Source organism: Aedes albopictus, chromosome 3 (assembly GCF_035046485.1).
Source record: "Aedes albopictus strain Foshan chromosome 3, AalbF5, whole genome shotgun sequence".
Taxonomy (NCBI): Eukaryota; Metazoa; Arthropoda; class Insecta; order Diptera; family Culicidae; genus Aedes; species Aedes albopictus.
Window position 1 is genome coordinate 369362214 of NC_085138.1, and position 22411 is coordinate 369384624.

Sequence of the window (22411 nt, forward strand, 5' to 3'; positions counted from 1 at the left end):
TGAGTTTGTGAGTAAGTGAGAAATATTGTGAGCTAGTAAGGAATGTAGCGAGCTGTCAAGTGAATAAAAGAGTGAGCAAGTGAGGAGATAGTGAGTTAGTGGATTAGTGAGTGACTGAGTGTGTTAGTGAGTGAAAGTGTGGGTAAAAAATGAATGAGTTAGTGAGTTAATTACTTAATGAGTGAGTGAGTTGCTTAGTGCATGTATTAGGAAGTGAGCGAGCCTGTTAGTGAGTGGTGTAATGAGTAAGTGGGTGATTTGAAGAGTTGAAAAATTGTTTAGTAACTGAGTTGATACAAGAGTGCGCAGATGATCAAATGAGTGAGTGAGTAAGCTAGTGAGTTAGTGAAGTAGTGGCTGAGTGAACCAGGTAGTAAATGAAGGTGTAAGTAAATGAGCGTATGAGTGAATTAGTGAGTTAGGATTTATTCCTGGTATTTCATACGAGATTCTTCCCGGTGTATCTTCTGGGAACTATTCAGGAATTCCTTCTGAAACCCTTTTACAAATCCTAAAAGATCTCTGACAAGAACTTCATTCAGTATTTTTTTTTTCTGGGTGACTGTCAGGAATCTTCGAGAACTCTTTCCAGGAATCATCTAGGGACTCTTTTTTGGTTTCTACCAAGAGCTCCGCCAGGAATTCCTGCAGACCCTTCTGGAATTCTTCCAGACACTAGTGTGAGCAGCTTTTTCTTTCTTCTCGCTCATTCTATTTGATAAACACAAGAAAGAGCGAGATAAAAGAGGGGGCAAAATGCCTACAAAGCGATTCCTTCAGAAAATTTAATGAAAATTCTGCCAGGAATGCCCTCGGAAATTTCTCATTAGATTCCTTCCGAAACTACTTCATCGACACCATTAGAAAATCTTTTTAAAAATTCCTATCAGAAAGTCTTGAATGTTTTTTTGAAAGTTTTTTAGAACATCTGCTATTGATTTCATCATAAATTGCTCTAAAATATCATTTGAAATAACCTCTACAGGATCCTCCAAAAATTTCTCCATGAACTCCTCTAGTAAATCTTTTACGGGTTTCCTCAGAAATTCTTCCATCAATTCTTTATAAATTCCGTACCAGAATTCTTTCAGGATATCTTAGAAATGCTTTCAGCGATTCCTTCAGATAATCAAAAGTTCAGAATTCTTCCACAAATTTTTCCAGAAAATCTTCCACAGATTTCTTCCTTCCTTAACTTCTACAGGGAATCATCCAGAAAATCCTTAAGGAATACCTTCAAGAGTTCATACAGAGATTTTTTAAGAATTCCTCCAGATATTTCTCCATTTTTCCCCATAAAGAATTTCTACATCAATTCCTTTAGAAATATATCAACTTATTTCAGAAAAGCATTACAGAAGCGTATCTAAATGTTTTTTTTTTCAAGTATTCCCACAAGAATTTCTTCAGAAATATGTACACAAATTGTTCAAGGAATATTTTTAGAAATGCTTGCAGCAATTTTTCCATAAAATCAGAAATTCAAATTCCTCCGGAAACTCTACCGTGGAATTCTTGAGATAAGCTACCACAGACTCGTTGGGAAATTTTATTCAAAGATTTCTTCAGGGATTTTCTTAAAGATTACTCAATAAACTTTTTCCAGGAATTACGCCCAAGGTTTTTCCGGGGAATTTCTCCTGGCATTTTTCTAGGAAGTTTTTCAAAACTCCTTCTGAAGTTTCTTTAAAAATTTCCCAGAGTTTTTTTTTTAAGATATTCTCATTCGAAAGTTCTTCCTAAGATTTTAACCGAAATTTTACTGGAGATTTCTTCAAAAAATCCTTCAGAAATTCTTACAAAAATTCCCGCTCCCAAATGTAGAATAAGCATTACGTAGTGAAAATACACGTAAATAAAAAAAGAAATTCCCGGTCGGATTTCTTCTGATATTCCATCAGGGATTCATTCAAATATATCTTCAGATAATTCTTCAAAGTTTAAGGAATTTCTTCAGGAATTCTAATGTGGAATTTCTTCAACAGTTCTTTCATGGAGTTTTACAGAAACTCGTCATTTTGTTTTATTAAATAAATTCCGACACAGATTTTTTTTTCGTTTTGAGGGTTCCTCCAAGAATTCCAAGAGAAATTCCTGAGAAAGAAATCTCTGAAGGAAATTTTAAAGAAATCCCTGGATGATTGTCTGAAGGAATCTCTTCTAAAAAACTACTTGTTATAACTTTGGAGACTCCAAGAAGAAATTCTTGAAATTTTCTGGAGCGTTTCTTGGACAAAAAAAATACTGAGGTAACTGAGGTTGAAGGATTCGTCATTGATATCACCGTCATCAATGAAATTCCGAAAGCAGTTTTCTCTTTCTAAACATAGAGGATCATAATGAAAATGTATTCACGGTATTCCAGATAGAGATTGGAATACAGTGAATACTTTTTCATCAAAAATATTTTTGTTTTGAAAAAGGAAACTGCTTTGGAAATATGAATGATGACGGTGATATAAATGACGAATCCTTCAACCTTAAGATACCCCGGGATAACTACCTTCTTAGTTTCTGAAGAAACTACATAAGATTCCTCCTTAATTCCAAGAAAAAAATCATTAGAAACTTCTTGAAGAACTCTGAAAGATATTTCGAAGAAAAATTTCCAGGGAGATTTCTGAGAGGAGTCCTGCATATATCGTTAGAGAAATTTCTGAAGGAATGCCTTGAAAATGTCTACCAAAATTCCTGCAAAAATGGCAGACAAAGGCACTGATGGAATTCTCGTATAAATCCATCAATAAATTTCTGAGGAATACTTAGAAGAATTTCGAGAAATATCTCTGGAGATACTGATAGAAGAATTTCTTTAACAATTTGTTACATGAAAAAATCCTGAAAGAAATCCTACAGAACAAAAACAAAAGCATCATGAAAAATAAATTGTTGAGAACTTCTGAATGATTTTTTGAAAAACTGATGTTTCTTAAGAATCTTCGAAAAACTACCTGGAAGAACAGGAGAACCCTTTCCAGGTATTCACAGAAGGATTTCTTGATAAATCCTTTGAAAAATCCCAAAGAATAAATTCCGGAGTAATTTCCATGGCAATTGCTGGGAGAATCTTTGAATAAATGTCTAAACTATCACCGGAAAATTAATGAAAGAATACCTGGAATAAGGTCTGAATCTACCCTAACCAATCCCTGGAGGAGCTCCTTGAGAAAAACCTTGGATAATTTTCAAGAATACTTGAGAAATTTCTAAAAGGTCACTTAAGTGAAATTCTTACAGAAAGAAATGTTGGAATAAACACATGAAAGATTACATGCACTAACTTCCGTAGCAATCCTTGAAGGATTTTCCAAAATAATTGCTAAAGAAATCTCAGGAAATATATCTGAACGAACCCTGCTTGAATGATTCTCGGAAGTCCTGCGAGAATCATCTTGAAAACTTTGATAAATCTTGAAAGAATCTCTAAAGGAATTTCTGATGGCTATCATGGACCAGTACAGGAAGTAAATTCTAAATAGGTTCGGCAATTGATTTGACCAATGTGGTTTGTTTCGGGAATTCGTTTCGAATCGGCAATTTATTTGCAAGTTGCTATCGGTTTTCTTTCAGTAATACATTTGAAAATTTATTTGACAATATCTTAAAACGTTGTTTGGCTATCCTTTAAAACTGTTTCACTTTTCTTTATGAATTTCCTCAGATGTTTCTTTGAGAATTTCTTCAGCAATTGCTTTGTAATTTTTTATTTTCAGTTTTTGCCCAAAACTTCCTGTCACAATTCCATCTGCTTCGACTTATATAAATTAACAGTTTATTATATACTTATAAAATTCTTAACCAGTTGTTCAGCAATCTGTTAGATAATACGTTTGGCAGTTGCTTTCCTTCGGCAATTTCTTCGTAATTTTTTTTTTTTTATGTCTTTATTTATGAGATTTTCAGCCCGAGGCTGGTTCATCTCAGTTCTTCGTAATTTCCTCGATAAGCTGTGTGGATTTTTTTTTTGTTTTGTTTGAGAACTTATTGGTAAACTTTTTTTTTAAATTTTCTGGGAATTCCTTGGGCCAGTCAATTCTTTTGGAATTCTTTCCAAAATTCCTTCAGGAATTTCATCGACAATATAATTTTCAAGACAATTTCTTTGAGAAATCAGAAACTCCAAATCGGAATTTCTGATACTATTAGCTGATTCCTGAAAAATTGAAGAAACAACAAAAAAGAATTGCCAAATAAATGTTCAAAGGAATTCTCAAAAGAAGTCGCAGAGAAAAAAAGCAGCCTGAGAAAATTTCAAAGGAATTGCCTATGTAATTCCAATATAAATTGTCTTGAAAGTTATGAAGATAATTTTTCAAACATTTTTCGATGACATTTCCAAATAAATGGCTAGTCATCGAATCGAATGTATAAAGAATTTCGAAAAGAATTACCGCATCAATTCCAAAGATAAATTTCCGAAAGAATTCTCAACGAATATGCCAAACGAAAAAAGGAGAAATTTAAAAAAAATGTGCTTGAAAATTTTCCAAATAAATTACTGTAAAAATTTACAAAAAAAACTAATGTTTTCAAAAGAAATTCGTAAAAAGTATTTATAGAAATTTGCGATGAAATTTTCAAAGTGACTACCACGGGAATTACTGCAGAATTTTCCGACGGATTTGCCAAAGACATTCCAAATTTAACTGCAAATTCCAAAATAAAAACAATTACCTGAAAAAGTGGGTGAATAAATTCCCAAATACATTTTTAAAGGAAGTTCCAAAGAAATGCTAGCAGGAATTGTTAAAAACATTAACACAGGCACTGGTTTTAACCTTTAGACTAATTTGGGTATGATTTATCAAAAAATAACAAACAAACCTATGGAAACAGCCAATTTGTTAAATGAAAGGTTTCAATCTTACGGAATTTAAGTCATTGCCGAAGAAATTTTCGAAAGCATTATCGAAGAAGTCATGGAATTACCTATCATTTCTCATGGAATTCACAAAGCAATGGCTAAAGGAATTGTAAATGTAATTTCTAAAAGGATCGTTGATAAAATTCCCAAAGAAATTTTCAAAGCAAATACTACGCAGCATTTTATACCCAGTTGCTGGATGCCAGAATTGACACTGTCCCTTGCTGAACAAAAATTCGGGACGTACCTCATCAATCTAAATGAAGTCAGAAGAACATCAGTGTCAGTGCATCAGTACAACAACAAAAAATCAGCACTTATCCAGAAATTTGAAGACCTCTGGCCCCTAACCAGAGCTTTTAAATGCTGTGTCTATTCCCAAACCAATTATTGCTACTCTATCTGGCTATCGTATGATTGCAGTGCAGTCCCAGTCGTAATCCAATTTCAATTTCAGGCCACATACTCCTCTCTAATCTCGTTTGTCGCTACAATTAACCCCATAGTTTATGGGAAGACTGCACTGATGGCCATAAAATTCCGATCATTCAACTGTGTGTGTGTTTGAGTCCCGATTAAATGGACTGCTGCAACTAGTTTAATAGGATGTTATGAAATCGAACATTTTCGAACCGAAATCCGGCTTCAATTAAACGGAGTATAGATTATGCCACGGTAGTTTGAAGCCTTCTGTCCGATTCGAACCTCAGGGGGTTAATCAGCTGAGCCATTGTCGTGCAGCTAGAGTATGAAAATCTGAACTAGCGCGTGGGAAATCAAACTCTGAAAGCATCAAAGCATCAGCTATCAGCTTCGCCAAGTGGTGGTCACTTTCAGCTCGATAGCCACAATAGGGTATTTAAAATTAATCTACAGCCTCAGCGCGGTGGACAGCGCGACAAGTTGGAAACAGTAAATTGTATAATTATGGGAAATGGTGCTGTGTCACGTTGTCAACAATGGGAAGGCCGCCGGCCGGTACGATAAGTGGTCAACCGTTTTGGCGAAGTGTGAAAATAATGCAAAATTATACGGCTTGTTTATACGATTGGCTTGCGAAATAAAATTATGTTAGTGATGACTGCGATCAAAAATATATTTCAGACCTAGAGCAAGGTTTTACATCATCAAACATTAAGTCCGTCAAACCTACTTTTAAAAAATCTATGTAAGTGGTATTTTTTAACAGAAATTTCTTCATAAATTCTACCAAATAAAATTAATAATCCATTAATGTTGACGGAAAATTTTCTTCTCGAGATATTCTTTAAGAATTTTTTTTAGTTTCCCTTATAAAATTATGTAAGGATTGCTTCGGAAACTCTTTAAAATGTGTTTAAGAATTATGTACCTCCACAAATTCCTTTTGAAGTTTCTCAAACTACTCTCAGAATTTTTTCAAGAAATCTTTCAAAAACTCTTTCAAGATTTTATTTAGAAATTGCCATAGAAATTACACTTGAGAGACCTTCAGAAATTCCACAATGAATCCTTTCAATTTCTTTCAAAAGATTTTAAAGAATTAAGCACTGCTGGGTTCGCCGTAAAGTGCAGCGAGCTCGTGGTTCATTCTTCTCCGCCACACACCGTTCTCCTACACACCGCCGAAGATCGTCCTCAGCACGCGTCGCTCGAAAACTCCGAGTGCTTGCAGGTCCTCCTCGAGCATGGCCCATGTCTCGTGCCCGTAGATGATCACCGGTCTTATAAGCGTTTTGTACATGGTGCATTTGGTGCGTGGGTGAATCTTTTTCGACCGCAGTTTCTTCTGGAGCCCGTAGTAGGCCCGACTTCCGCTGATGATGCGCCTCCGAATTTCACGGCTCACGTTGTTGTCAGCCGTCAGTAAGGATCCGAGGTAGACGAATTCCTCCACCACCTCGAAAGTATCCCCGTCTATCGTAACATTACTACCCAGACGGATCCGGTCGTTTTCGGTTCCGCCTACCAGCATGAACTTTGTTTTTGAGGCATTCACCACCAGTCCGACCTTTGCTGCTTCGCGTTTCAGGCGGGTGTACAGCTCTGCCACCGTTTCAAATGTTCTGGTAAAATGTCCGTGTCGTCCGCAAAGCACACAAATTGTCCGGATTTTGTGAAAATCGTTCCCCGGCTGTTGAGCCCGGCTCGTCGCATCACACCTTCCAGAGCGATGTTGAAGAGTAGGCATGAGAGTCCATCACCTTGTCGCAGTCCCCGGTGAGATTCGAATGAACTGGATAGTTCACCCGAAACCCTTACGCAGTTTTGAACACCGTCCATCGTTGCTTTAATCAGTCTAGTCAGCTTCCCAGGAAAGCCGTTTTCGTCCATGATTCTCCATAGCTCTGCGCGGTCGATACTGTCGTATGCTGCTTTGAAGTCGATGAACAGGTGATGCGTTGGGACCTGGTATTCACGGCATTTCTGGAGGATTTGCCGTACGGTAAAGATCTGGTCCGTTGTCGACCGGCCGTCGATGAAGCCGGCTTGATAACTTCCCACGAACTCATTTGTTTTAGGTGACAGACGACGGAAGTTGATCTGAGATAGCACTTTGTAGGCAGCATTCAAAATAGTGATCGCTCTGAAGTTCTCACATTCCAAATGGTCGCCTTTCTTGTAAATGGGACAGATAAAGGAATTTCTTACGAGATCCCTAAAAGAAGGAATTGCTGCATGAATTTTCAACGAATTCTTTGTAATATTTTGTAAAAAAAATCCATGGAAGATTTTCCATATAAACACAAGGAAGAATTTGTATTGAATTCTTCTCAAAATTTCCGAAGGAATCTATGGAAGAATTTCTTGAGATATTCCAGGAGGGATTTCTGTCACGATAAAGGCTGGGTATTCTGCGCAATTCAGATCCCATTGTGATCCACTAGCCTCTGCCCAGCAACTCCTATCCCTACCTCCACGCGGTCGTAGGCTGACAGGGAAGGGGGGGTTTGCTTCGGCAAACCTGAGCGTCTGTTCTCCAGGAGGAGCGGCTCACAACAGCGTCTGATCCCCATGTTAGGGGCGGCTGATCTACGTCCGAGTGCCAGGGAAGGACTCTAAGCTCAACTGTGCACTATGGTTCTCCGGAAAGTAGGGGGTTGGTGTCAGGCCCTACGAGCCAGCCCTAAAAAACCATTGTAACGGAAAATCAGTAACAGAATAATACGAACCGAGACCAACGGCAACGACCCCAGCGAACAAAAAGGACTTGCGATTGTGGCGCAAACATCGACTCTGACCACATTTTTGGTAAAAATGCGCCAAAAACTCTCCGTGATCATCAAGGTACGGTATGTACCGATGGCTACCTTAGTATAATCTAGAGCGAATGAAACAACCAGATGTCGCCACCGCATACGCGCAGAATCTCGAGGCAGCGTTGTAGGACGAGGACGAGCTCAATGAATCCCCTCTAGACTGCTGGAGTACGATAAAAGCAGCCATCAACAACGCAGTTGAGGAGACCAACGGTATGTGGAACGGAGCCGAAGGAACGGTTGGTTCGACCATGAGTGTAGAGGGATTTCGGAAGAGAAGAACGTAGCGAGGGTGGCCATGCTGCAGCACGGGACCCGGCAAAACGTGGAGCGATACGAAAGAACGCGGAAACAGGAGACCCGCCTCTTCCGGGAGAAAAAGAACGGCCTGGAAGAAGCGGAAACACAAAAGTTCTACCAGAAGCTCAGCGCATTCCGCAAAGCTTTCATGGCGTAAACCGAAATGTGCAGCGATAAGAACGGGAGCATATTGACGAACGGACGTGAGGTGATCAAAAGGTGGAAGCAGCACTACGACAAACACCAGAATGTTGCGAAGAGCAAAAACACGGAGGACCAAGGCTGCGGAAGAAATGACTACGTCAGTACAGCAGGGAGCAAAAACTAGCCAATTCCCACGTTACGGGACGCTAAGGATCAAGCTCAAGATCAATAACTCGGCTGGTTAGGATCATATCGGAGCAGAACTCATCAGAATGGGCCCGGAAAATATGGCCACTTGCCTACACCAACTAAAAGTCCGGATCTGGGAGATCAAACAGTGTACCATAGGTGGAAAGAAGGGGTAGTATGCGCCATTTACAAGAAGTTGGATTGTGAGAACTTTCAAACGATCACAATCCTGACTGCCGCCTACGAAGTGTTATCTCAGATAATCTTCCGTCGCCTTTCCCCTAAAGTGAATGAGTTTATGGCAAGTTTTCTAGCCAGTTTCGTCGATGGCCGCTCGACAACGGACCAGATCTTCGCCGTACGGCAAATCCTCCAGAAATGCCGTGAATACCAGGTCCCAACGCATAACCTGTTCATCGACTTCAAGGCGGCGTACGACATTATCGACCGCACAGACCTATGGAAAAACATGGGCAAGAACGGCTTTTCCGGGAAGTTCACTAGACTGATGAAAGCGACGATCAGTAGGTCGGCTCCAGAGGCACGTTCTCCTTCATTTAGGAAATTCGTGCCTTCAACTGGCGTTCTGTCTAGTTGTACTCTCATACTTGCTGCTCAATATCGCCCTGAAAGGTGTGATGCAACGAGCCGAGCTCATCAGCCGGAGTACGATTTTCACAAAATCCGGCCAATGTGTCTGTTTTAAAGACCACCTGTACTGTGCCTGAAACACCCTAAACCCTCTGAAACGCCTCTGAAAACCCATCGGAGCCACTGAAACGTCCCAAAACACCTCTTAAAGCTCTTATGCATGTTCTTAAACCTTTATAACACTCCTGAACTCCCTGAAATGCCAATGAAACCCTCTGCAACCCTTCTTGACCCCTATTTAAATCCATGAGTAACTTGGGCCCTTGAAACCATGTAAATTCCATGAAGTTCCTAGAAATCCCTTCGAAACTAACTGAAACCCTTGAAATCCATTTAATTATTCCTGGACTCCTTTTGCTCTCCCCTTTAAGGACGAACAGGACAATCGAGGAAATATCCGCCATTGCTCTGTTGCTACTAAGATGGTAATCTCAGATTATACTTCATATTTTGCAACAAAAACCTATCATTGTGTATGCAGTGCATATGCTGATTGGTTTTCAGCATCTTCAGTGCGATAGAACTCGAGATTACCATCTTCTATATCGCGAGGCAAATTGATAGAAAGAGAGCCAACATAGGAAAAATAACACGGCATCCCGTTTCACCTTAACGCCAAACCACCCTATTTAAACATATTATTAAATATAAAAAAAACTTGCAGTGTTCATGAAAGCATATAACACGGTGTTTTCTAGAAGAAGCGATGGAGATGTTGTTGCTCAAATATGTGAGGAATATATTAAAACATTTCCATCGGACCTTTATAAGAGGTTATAAGGAGTTCTAGCAATTTTGTTTTAAGAATTACGATAAATTTTGGACATCCTTCTGGTAGAAAATTGGATGATCTTCGTGAAAATTCCTCCGATTTGGCAGGTGAAATTTTGCTAGAAATAAAATCATTTTCATTGGTCACTGTTTTGTGATTCTTAGTTTGAAATAGCATATTGTATAAAACATATAATTAGCATACATGAAGTTAAAACCAAGCATGTCGATTGCAATCAAGAAGCATATCAAAACGAACGAAAAAAGATTCATTTAAGTTATGCATAACTTCGGATATAAATACGTTTTTATGCAATTTCCTTGTGAGATTATATCGCAATTGAAATTAAAATTTAGCAGTTTCAAGCATGGTTTCGACCCTGAAAGTTAGCCTTTTAAGAAGCAGAGAGTGTACAGTAGAGCGTGACTTCATGTACCAGGAAAAAACAAAAACCCACAAATAGTATGACATTGCAAGGTGGATTGAAAAAGGCCAATTGTTATGAGGCTTATTTCATAGAAGCTTCCTTTCCATAACATGAGTCATCTTTTTACGCAAAGCCCTACCAGATAGAGTACCACCTTAATCATGATTATCTACCCCCATTTAATTGCACCCTCCACAAAACTCATCAGCCAGCATCAAGATCTTCCTTGCGTTAATCCCGCATTTCAATTAAGACCAACGGGCAGAAAAATCTTCAATTAGTATCTCCACCTCCACCCTTCCCTACGGGCGCATATCCCTCACTCACCATAAGCCACTATTATCCCAACAAAACATAAACTTCTCTATATACTATCCAAGGTACACACTTCCACTAGGTACTAGGTAGAGGGTAGCTGGGTACTTACACTGCTGGCGCTCGGCGTTGGCCTGTGGTAGCGGACCTTCTTCAGGTACACGGTGTAGATGGCGTCCTGCTCACGCTCCTCGCCCCAAAGTCGCCAGGTGGGCTGCTGGGAAGAATGGGAAACGGAACGAAACATTTTCTCATTAAATCATTTGCCAAGAATCAAGATATTATTGTGGCGAAAAGGGTGGTGGATCGGAGCAACGAAGGGATCGAGAAAGTAAACAAAATCCAACTGACCAACACCGACCTATGACGACGATGCCGGTTTATTGCAATATACTGTGGGGGGAGCTCAACGTTCTTTTGAGTGGGTTCGGTTCGTGCTGTGTTGATGAGTTGCTGAGGGGAACTCGCGTTTCAGAAAACAACGATTTTGGGTGGAAATTTAGCCATAAAACTGTTGAATCGATACTTGCTATAATTCTTGAAGCTCCCTCTGATGAACAGTCGTTTCGCGCTAACCTTTCATGGTAGCAATTATTTTACGATAATTAGGGACACAACCATACTCAGTCGCTTAGTCATAGATATGGCACAGCTCCAAATTTAGTCATTCAAATGTCTCGTGCTTTCCGCCGGTTTCATGCAAACGAACAAGTTACTGAAACGCAAAGAAATATCAGTGTAATCATTTTTCCAACAGCGAAGGGGAAAAATTAGCACTATGGTTCACTATTTTGTTTGTTAACAATTTTTCTGTGATAAATTCAGTGAAGTATTTGTTCTGTTTTGGTTCTCTTTACATACAGGGGGTTGTCAAAATGTTTTAGATAAGTAACTTATTTTTCTCACACAAAAAAGTTCAACAAATGAAATTTCATGCATTTTTAACAATATATTGATACTTGATACGAACATAACACAAAAAAATACTGTACGTGTTCTTTCTTTAATCCAAATAAGCTCTAATATATCTCATTAAAGATTTCTAGACCATGGTGTTGCAATATGTGAAAAGAGCGGATCTTGAGAACAGAAGTAGAAAATCTTTGGATATCACAACTAAAATGTATAATGTATATGATATTAATGTAAAAAAAATATTTTTTTTTTCGAGATAGATCCAAAAAGTGGCAATTCATCATAACATTTTTCAACGTTCAAAAAGTTCCTATTTTTTGAGAATTGTTAAAGCATTTATACATTGTTGAAAAGCGTTCAAAATTTGATTCAATTCGGTTCCCTGGATTCCGAGTTATGACAGCTCAAAAATTCGTTGTCTAAAAAATAGTGTTCTACGAGAACGGTTCGAGCTCCGTGAGCTCAAATTTGTACCAATGATGCACAAATAGGGTGGCTAAGGGTGTTATCGGTTTGTTTTTTCGTCATGGAGGGTTTTTGTCGGGCAAATTGCTTAAAATTTGGGTATGCAACTCAGCTTGGTTGGGTAGGATTTGAGGCCAACTCTGCCGAAAATAAGTAAGCTCCCCTAACAGGCTAACAAACATTCAAAATTTGAGAACTTTTGATGCACTTCATGAAAAGTTACAGCTTGTTTAACTTTTTTTAAACAGTTCCATGTCGTCGGATGACCGCAACCACTCCTTGACTTCTTCAATTTCCTGCAATACTGTTGGCTACCAAGTGCGCATCCATTTTCATCACTTCACGAGGAAGGACAACGTGCACGTGCCCCGAGCACGTCTCACTTTTCACTTTTTCCTACGAACAATGCAACGCGATCGAGATCCCCATCGCAACTACCTGAAACACGCGTCACTTTTCACTTTTTCCTTCGAACATTTCCCGGACAACCCAAATTATGAAAAGAAACCTAATTAATCCACCTAGCGGCGTTGGTGCCTTTGTGGTGCATTCGGAAATCCATTTCAACCAAACTCAAGTGGCAAGTTGATGCATATCGCACTTTATACGTTGAACAAAAATACTATTCATGACACAAGCAATGATGTCGGTTAACTGGCTTCTGTTAATTCGATATTCTTTAATATTATTAAACGCTCTAGAATTTTTTCCGTATCCAACGACGCGTGCAATGATAATTCTTCGGTTTCATCGGTTGATACAGTAAAATTTGAAGCGAATGTTACTGCTGTATATTTGTAAGATCTAAATCAATTACATCAATTACACAATCCAACTAATAATCACTTATTTAACAAGCACCTTTATGGCGAATCAATTCAGCATAATGCTGAATAACATGTGGATAAGTTTCAAGTACAACCTTTGTTCGGGTTTGTTCACACAAATTCGGAGAAATTATAAAGCATAGTGTTGTGTATCAACTGAACTATTTGTTGTTGAAAGCATTTTTCAAATATGTAGTAAAGCTGTTATTCAGCTGTTGAGGTAACAATAATGATTAAAAATATAAAAAAAACCCTTTTTTTAATTCCATGAGATTTTTTGATAGGCACTTATGCTATGAACAATTATTATGGAATAATAACTACATATAAATTAACCTAAATCAAGATTCGAACTCGAGACCCGTTGATTGCCAGTCGCATGCCTTCCTATCTGTGCCATCCTAGAGATGAATTGAAGCCCTCATATCAAAACTGGAGCCTCGTAGCCGTGCGGTTAGGGTCACCAAGCTTACAATCGCACCATGCTATGGGATGAGGGTTCGATTCCCGCTTCAGGCATTGAAACTTTTCGTGAGAATAGTTTCTTTCACGTTTCCACTGTTAAGTATAAACAGTCTGTACAGCCGAAAGCTGCAGACGTTGTCCGTGTCTTTTTTTTTAACATAAACTTCTCGTGGTTTAATAACACAGCGTAACAAAGATTAACTTTTGGTATGTCTCAAGGGCAAACTCATGTGTCTTTGACAGATTTTGAGCCGCTGAATCCAAATCCGGGCTCAGATTTGCTCCAGCACGTCAGAATTTTGAGCTATACCCTAAATTATAGGGCAAAATATGCGATTTTGGGCTTTTTTGACTGCCAGCCATTAAGCATAGAGATATTTTTTAACCAACCAAAAGGTAAATTGGTCAATTAACCTCTAAATTAACGACTCATGCAAAATATTTTATTTTTCCAAATCAAATTTGATAGATTTAGGCATTTTATGTTAGTAAGTAAACTTGCATGCAACTTTTGGAGGGTGACTAGTATGGGAAATATCGTACCTAACATAAATCGCTTGAAACTATCAAATTTGATTTGGTAAACCGAAATATTTAGCATGAGTCGGTTGGTTAAAAAAATATCTCCATTAACAGCTGGCAGTCAAAAAAGCCCAAAATCGCATATTTTTCCCTATAAATTGAGGTATAGCTCAAAATTTTGACGTGCTGGAGCAAATCTGAGCCCGGATTCGGATACAGCGGCCCAAAATCTGTCAGAGACACATAAGTTTGCTCTTGAGACAAAAAACTGTTGCGCTGTGTAATGATCACACTTCGACTCCTATTCATTTCATTTCATTTATTTAGTTAGCATCAAATTCATGATAATACTGAATCAACAATTTGCCGCCATAATACTCGATTTGCAGCTGCAGCTCTCTAACGTCGGTCACGCCCAACACTCGCCAGATCACGCTCCACCTGGTCCGCCCATCGTGCTCTCTGCGCTCCACGCCTTCTTGTACCAACCGGATGGTTAGCAAACACCAACTTTGCAGGGTTGTTGTCCGGCATTCTTGCAACATGCCCTGCCCACCGTATCCTTCCGGCTTTGGCTACCTTCTGGATGCTGGGTTCGCCATAAAGTGCAGCGAGCTCGTGGTTCATCCTTCTCCGCCACACACCGTTCTCCTGCACGCCGCCGAAGATCGTCCTTAGCACCCGTCGCTCGAAAACTCCGAGTGCTTGCATGTCCTCCTCGAGCATCGTCCACGTCTCGTGCCCGTAGAGAACCACCGGTCTTATTAACGTCTTGTACATGGTACATTTGGTGCGGGGGTGAATCTTTTTTGACCGCAGTTTCTTCTGGAGCCCATAATAGGCACGACTTCCACTGATGATGCGCCTTCGTATTTCACGGCTCACGTTATTGTCAGCCATTAGCAAGGAACCGAGGTAGACGAATTCTTCTACCACCTCGAAAGTATCCCCGTCTATCGTAACATTGCTGCCAAGGCTTGTCCTGTCTCGCTCAGTCCCACCTACCAGCATGTACTTTGTCTTAGCCGCATTCACCACCAGTCCGACCTTTGCTGCTTCACGTTTCAGGCGGGTGTACTGTTCTGCCACCGTTCCAAATGTCCAAGCAATAATATCCATGTCATCCGCAAAACATACAAATTGGCTGGATTTCGTGAAGATCGTACCCCGGATGTTGAGCCCGGCTCGTCGCATAACACCTTCCAGGGCGATGTTGAATAGTAGGCAGGAAAGTCCATCACCTTGTCGTAGTCCCCGTCGAGATTCAAATGAACTGGATAGTTCACCCGAAATCCTTACGCTGTTCTGCACACCGTCCATCGTTGCTCTTATCAGTCTAGTCAGCTTCCCGGGAAAGCTGTTCTCGTCCATAATTTTCCATAGCTCTGTGCGTTCGATACTGTCGTATGCCGCTTTGAAGTCGATGAACAGGTGATGCGTTGGGACCTGGTATTCACGGCATTTCTGGAGGATTTGCCGTACGGTGAAGATCTGGTCCGTTGTCGACCGGCCGTCGATGAAACCGGCTTGGTAACTTCCCACGAACTCATTTACTTTAGGTGAGAGACGACGGAAGATGATCTGGGATAGCACTTTGTAGGCGGCGTTCAAAATGGTGAACGCTCGAAAGTTCTCACACATTAACTTGTCGCCTTTCTTGTGGATGGGACAGATTATCCCTTCCTTCCACTCCTCCGGTAGCTGTTCGGTTTCCCAGATCTTGACTACTAACTGGTGCAGACAGGTGGCCAACTTTTCCGGGCCCATCTTGATGAGTTCTGCTGCGATACCGTCCTTACCAGCCGCTTTGTTGTTTTTGAGCTGGTGGATGGCATCCTTAACTTCCCTCAGCGTGGGAGTTGGTTCGTTCCCGTCCTCTGCTGCACCAACATAGTCATTTCCTCCGCTGCCTTGGTCCTCCGTGCCTACATTCTCTTCGCCATTCAGGTGCTCGTTGAAGTGCTGCTTCCACCTTTCGATCACCTCACGTTTGTCCGTCAGGAGGCTCCCGTCCTTATCCCTGCAGATTTCGGCTTGCGGCACGTAGCCTTTGCGGGATGCGTTGAGCTTCTGGTAGAACTTGCGTGTTTCCTGTGAACGGCACAGCAGTTCCATTTCCTCGCACTCCGCTTCTTCCAGGCGGCGCTTTTTCTCCCGGAAGAGACGGGTCAGCTGCTTCCGCTTCTGTCTGTATCGCTCCACATTCTGTCGGGTTCTATGCTGCAGCATTACCGCCCGCGCTGCATCCTTCTCCTCCAGAACCGCTCTGCACTCCTCGTTGAACCAATCGTTTCGTCGACTCCGTTCTACGTACCCGATAGTGCTCTCAGCTGCGTTGTTGATGGCTGCTTTGATTGTACTCCAGCAGTCCTCTAGAGGGGCCACATCGAGCACACCCTCGTCCGGCAACGCTGCCTCGAGATTCTGCGCGTATGCGGTGGCGACATTCGGTTGCTTCAGTCGCTCTAGATCGTACCGGGGCGGCCGCCGGTAATGTACGTTGTTAATAACGGAGAGTTTTGGGCGCAGTTTAACAAGGATGGAAATCTAGTGATCATGATCAGATTTCGAATGTGTCGCGGTCTAACGGCATCGCGCGATCATAGCAACAACGATAACATTTTGTCGTCAAGCATCATAACAAACTTCGGTCCGAGAAGGATGATTCGCTCAGCATGTGCGGGCGCGATGCGATCGTTATCATGAAGTCGAAATGATAAATTAGTGATTTCATTCACTTTTTGAGCATTCTTGGTGATTTAACTTCCAGATATGCTTATGAATGTATTATTTCGAATCATGAATGCGGCTTACGGGTGCATAAGTGGCAAACAATGTGATGAATAAAATTTATCATGACTTGTAACATGATCCGATAACGGGTCATCACGCGATAAAGCGTGCATCAGATGCTTTAATTGTTCTGTGATACGAGCACGGTGCGAGGCGTCGGCATCATGCTACTGCAAGAACAAGGCTATCTTGGATTATTCGTATCCTGTATCATTTATCGCTTGAAGTGATTTTCTGCCATCCTTGCAGTTTAACCATCACCAGGTAGTGATCGGAGTCGATATTAGCGCCACGATAGGTCCTGACGTCGATAATGTCGGAGAAGTGCCGTCCATCAATCAGAACGTGGTCGATTTGCGATTCCGTTTGTTGTGGTGATCTCCAGGTGTAACGATAAGGGAGGCTGTGCTGGAAGAAGGTGCTACGAATGGCCATATTCTTGGAGGCGGCGAAATCGATGAGGCGTAGGCCATTTTCGTTCGTCAGCTGGTGGGCGCTGAACTTTCCAATCGTCGGTCTGAATTCCTCCTCCTGGCCTACCTGAGCGTTTAGATCCCCTATGATGATCTTGACGTCGTGGTTTGGGCAGCGGTCGTACTCGCGTTCGAGCTGCGCGTAAAATGCGTCTTTGTCATCATCAGTGCTTCCGGAGTGAGGGCTGTGCACGTTTATTATGCTAATGTTGAAGAATCGGCCCTTGATCCTCAACCTGCACATTCTTTCGTCGATCGGCCAACAACCGATCACGCGCCTCTGCATGTCGCCCATCACTATAAAAGCTGTTCCCAGCTCACGTGTGTTGCCGCAACTCTGGTAGATGGTATGATTACCTCTAAACGTTCGCACCATAGATCCTGTCCAACACACCTCCTGCAGCGCTACGATTCCGAACCCGCGGTCCTTCAGTATATCGGCGAGTATGCGGGTGCTCCCGATGAAGTTGAGAGATCTGCAGTTCCACGTACCAAGCTTCCAATCGCAAGTCCCTTTTCGTCGCTGTGGTCGTCGCCATTGGTATCGGTTTGCATTCTTCTCTTGTTGATTTTCCGGTGCTAGTCTTTTTTACGGCTGGCTCGCAGGGCCTGACACCAACCCACTAACCCAGGGAGCTGGGCTTACCTTCCCGGAAGCTACGGGTTCTGCATTGGCATTTCCTCCAACTACAGTGCTAAATAGCTAGGCTCGAGCGCCAGTCTTCGCCGGGGGTGGTGTTTTTAATGGGCGCCCAGGAGATAATATTTTACCTGAGCTTCCACCCCCTATTCACCAGTGATAAATTATCCCAGAACATTATGGTTAACAACTGAACAACAAAATAATTCAGCTGCTGTTCAGCAAAAAAACACGTGTTTTTTATCCTGAGTCGAAGTATGATGAAACGAAAGCGCTTATTCGACTTGTGAAAAACACACTATACCTGTGCTAATTTGTACATAAACTTAACAAGAAGCTGAAAAAGGTCTTGTTAAACTATCTTGTAAAGGAATCATAGCAAGTTGAAAAGAAACCTTGAAAAGTATTTTGAATTATCATTTTCAATATTGATACGGGGTTCAGAAAAGTGTGACGACTCATACAAACAATTTAGAGGTCTCATACAAAGAGTGTGACATAGGGGGGAGGGGGTTGAAATGGGCAATTTTTGCGTGACGTAATTAATGGACGTTCCCATATTGAATAATACAAGAGCCTGAAACTGTGATAAAATCGGAACATTACCGTATACCTCTATTGAATGGATTCACAGTCAAAACTCAATAAAAAATTCGCCATCTAGAATTTGGGCTGCCATCTTAGATATTATGGTAGTAATTTTTTGGACCCCAGAGTCTGGACATCTACCCAAAACCAAATAATCCTTAAACTGCATGGCTTTAGAGCCCAACACTCCTTGAAATTGCTGTCATCTTGAATTTTTGGCCGCCTTCTTGGATATTTTGGTTGCATTTTTGGACTCCGGATATTTTCTCCATACAAAATATACCCAAATTGCATGGCTTTAGAGTCTAAAACATCGTGAAACAGCTGCCGTCTTAGTTTTGGGCCGCCATCATGGATATTATGGTAGCCATTTTTGGACTCCGCACTTCTTTTCCATACCAGATGTACCCATATTGCATGGTTTTAAACTCCTTTAAACTGCGACCTCGAATAGTGGGCCACCATCTTGGATTTTCGGCCGCCATCCTGGATTTTGGAGTTTGGATGTTCTGGTCAACATTTTTGGACAATTTATTTTATTTAGTATTTATTATTCACTAGCTGTCCCGGCAAACATCGTTCTGCCTCTGCCTAATGTGTTTTTTGATATGCAGCTCTGTAGAAAAATTCCCCGGAAAATGAAATTCCAAACTTTCTCGTTTTCGGTGCGTTCCCGGTCGTTTTTCACAATTATTCTTTCGTACGACCACGTCGGAGCTCTGCACGAATGAAACACTGAAAGAATGGCGTAGATCCATTGGCCCGTTTCCGAGCCTATTCGTGACATACAAACACCATTCCATTTTTATTTATATAGATTATTTATTTAATTTCATATATATACAGCCATGGGATACTGGTTGAACTTCAGTAAGTAAAAAAAACCAGCAAGTTCACCTACTAAGGAGTGATAATCCTCCAAGAATTCCTTCTAGTATTCTTTCAGAAGTTCCTTCTGAATTTCTCCATCAATTCCTTTTGATTTTATTAAGGAAGTTTCTTCTCAGATTTCTTCTAGAGTTATTTCTGAGGTTCATTCAGAAGCTTCTTCTGGAATTTCTACAGGAGTGCCTCCAGAGATTGATCTAAGGGTTCTTTCTCCAGACCCCCAGGAGTTCCTACTGAAATTACTCCATCAGTTGCTTCTGGTGTTCCTCCAGGAATTAGCTCTGGGAATCATCAAGAAGTGTCTTCCTCTTGCAGTTCCTTTTGGGAATTCTTTAAAAGTTTCTTCTGAAATTCCTCAAGGAGTTCCTCGTAGTCTTTCTTTGATGCCTCTAGAAGCTCTTTCGAGGATTGCCTCAGAAATTCCTTCTGAAACCCCTCCAAAACATTCTATGATTGGCCAGGAGTTGCTTCTGGGATTTGTCCAAGAGTTCAAAGATTTCTCCTTCTGGGATTTCTTCCAGTATTCCTCCAGAAGTTCCTACCGGCATTCACTCCTCCATTTAGGATTTCTTCAATAATATTCAGGTTTTTTTTCAAAGAGTTTTCCAAATTGCGTCGCATCGGCGCAGTTAGTCTTCGAGCATGTACTGTGCCGAGCTCTCGACTAAATTAGACACCAGCAAACAGGCTGCTTGGTGGCTAGGTATGCGGAGTGCGAAAGTAAGTCTCGGCTTCATATAACAATTCGCTCTCACTTGTAGTTAGTGGGCATAAACATGGGTGTTTTGTGGATTGGCATCGAAGCCGAAAGAGAGATGGCTTGTGGAATAAATAGAGTGTTGTTGGTGAGAGCTCTGGTTCAGTATGGCTTTCTCTCTTCTTTCGGTGTCGTGGGTTCGAATCCTACCGGAACGCGATTTTTTTTTTCACAAATCCATCTCTCAATTTGCAATTAGCAACATTCTGTTCCTTCTAATTACAAGATGTCTGCATGTTTGTGACATACCAGCGAATCTCGTTAATACAGTATAAAAGGGACCCCAAATTGTTGATCGATGGTTGATCGTTTACTAAATAACTTTTTCTAGAAGCTCTGTAAAATGCATTTGAAAATTGCTAGTTCGATACCAATCAGCGAAACACCTCGGTAATCTTTAAGACATGTTCTAGACAGTAATACTCACTGTCTAGAACAGAACTTTCGCTCCTGAGTAGCACACTAAGTCACGAATTTATTCCTCAACCTCCCCCAAGTTTTCTCATTCTCTGTTTCGACAGCTGTATAAACGTGATAATTTTCACACGATCCCGTACACTTCCCGCGAGATGTAGCGTGTATAATAGGGAATTAGCATATTTCATCTGCAATTCATGCTAATTAATTCCGATTCCTATAGCTACGTACGTACGTAGTAGAAAATGTACCGAGTGAGCTACATCACCGCACCGTAGGCACACACGTTTCACACCGTCGCCGAACCGGCGCGAAGTTCCAAGTTCAAGTTCTCGTGTGCGCGTAAAACGATGCGTCAGCAACTGACATAAAGCTGAATTGTTGAATACCTTTTCGGAACGTTTCACTTTCCTGTGAGAATGAGTGTTGTATAGGGCTTGATTTTCCTGGAAAATCGTAATTTCTAATTACATTTCAAAAGATTATTCAGTCTAAATTTTGTCCTCTTTTCCGATGGGGGAACATTGTCTTTTAGAAACACTCTGAACCGCGAAGGACAAGAACCTCTCATGAACAGCATGGTACAAAAAGTAGCAACAATTGACACGAATTAAAGCAATAAATTTTGAAGTAACGAATTCCAACCATATTCAAATGGCACGATCTTCCTCCAGTCAGTGGCGCATCAGTACTGGTAAAAGTGATTCAGCCGACGACTCCCCAGAACAATAGAGTTCGTGTTTCTTTTGTGTCACCTCGGTCGTCTACGAGCAGCACTACTGACTGACTGGTTAAGAGAAGCTACACAATAAACAATCAATCCAGGGCCAGAAAACCCAGAAGAGGCGGCTCCTTGAGTTTTGAAAAGACACCTGGGCACCCGGCGATGGAACACACAAAACCAAGTCATTGTTCGTTGAAAACTCCGTTCGCCGCGTCGTAGCACTAAGTTAGTCGGCTAATTGAGCGACGGAGATAAGTTGTCGGTTGGATGACGACGGTGAAAAAGCATCAACACGTGTGCGACATAAAAGCGAGAGTCGAACTATGAGTCATCTGAACTTTGTTCTTACATCGGGTTAGCTGCAGCACAGACAAACCTGCGTAACACTAACAGTATTTAAAAAAAAAACTAATGTGCTTTTGGTTATGGATCGCCAATCCGGAGACGGCGGGTTCGATTCCCGTTCCAGTCGGGAAAATTTTCTCGACTCCCTGGGCATAGGGTATCATTGTACTTGCCTCACAATATACAAATTCATGCAATGGCAGGCAAAGAAAGCCCTTCAATTAATAACTGTGGAAGTGCGTAAAGAGAACTAAGTTGAAGCGAGGCAGGCCAAGTTCCAGTGGGGACGTAGAGCCATACATAAGAGAAGAATGTGCTTTTAGTGATCATTAGAATTTTGAATGTTGTGAACCGTGAAGCGTTTGACGTATCAAATTAATGCATTCTATGGATTTTGTTGTAGGGGTTGTATAAATCTTTGTACGTAAGGCACGCTATCCAGACATGAGTATTACATGCTCAAACAGACGTAACACCACAGAGAACAGACGTTCATCTTTGATTTGTTAACTAGGTAAAACTTGTATGAAGAAAAGTATAGGAGGGGCCTGAGATGACTTAAAATGAATCTACGTAGTTTATGGGCAGTGCCCAAACGAAGATTCCTCAAGTCAACATCAACCTATATGTCTTTAAGCAGGGCCAAGCTCCATATTCAAACAATTTATCTCTAATAACGATGAGTATTACG

The 22411-nt window shown here is 41.1% G+C and overlaps 1 protein-coding gene across 5 annotated transcripts in view; it reads right to left on the reverse strand.

The window, feature by feature from the left end:
* Positions 1 to 22411, reverse strand: part of LOC109432299 (ral guanine nucleotide dissociation stimulator-like 1) — a 230401-nt gene that overhangs the window by 12963 nt on the left and 195027 nt on the right. For 3 of the 5 annotated variants that reach the window (XM_062855559.1, XM_029875142.2, XM_029875140.2), the window contains one exon: positions 11014 to 11115. In XM_062855559.1, coding sequence (XP_062711543.1) covers positions 11014 to 11115 — 102 coding nt within the window. Of the gene's footprint in view, positions 1 to 11013; positions 11119 to 22411 lie in introns of all 5 variants that reach the window. The other 2 variants (XM_029875139.2, XM_062855558.1) reach the window with 1 other exon arrangement.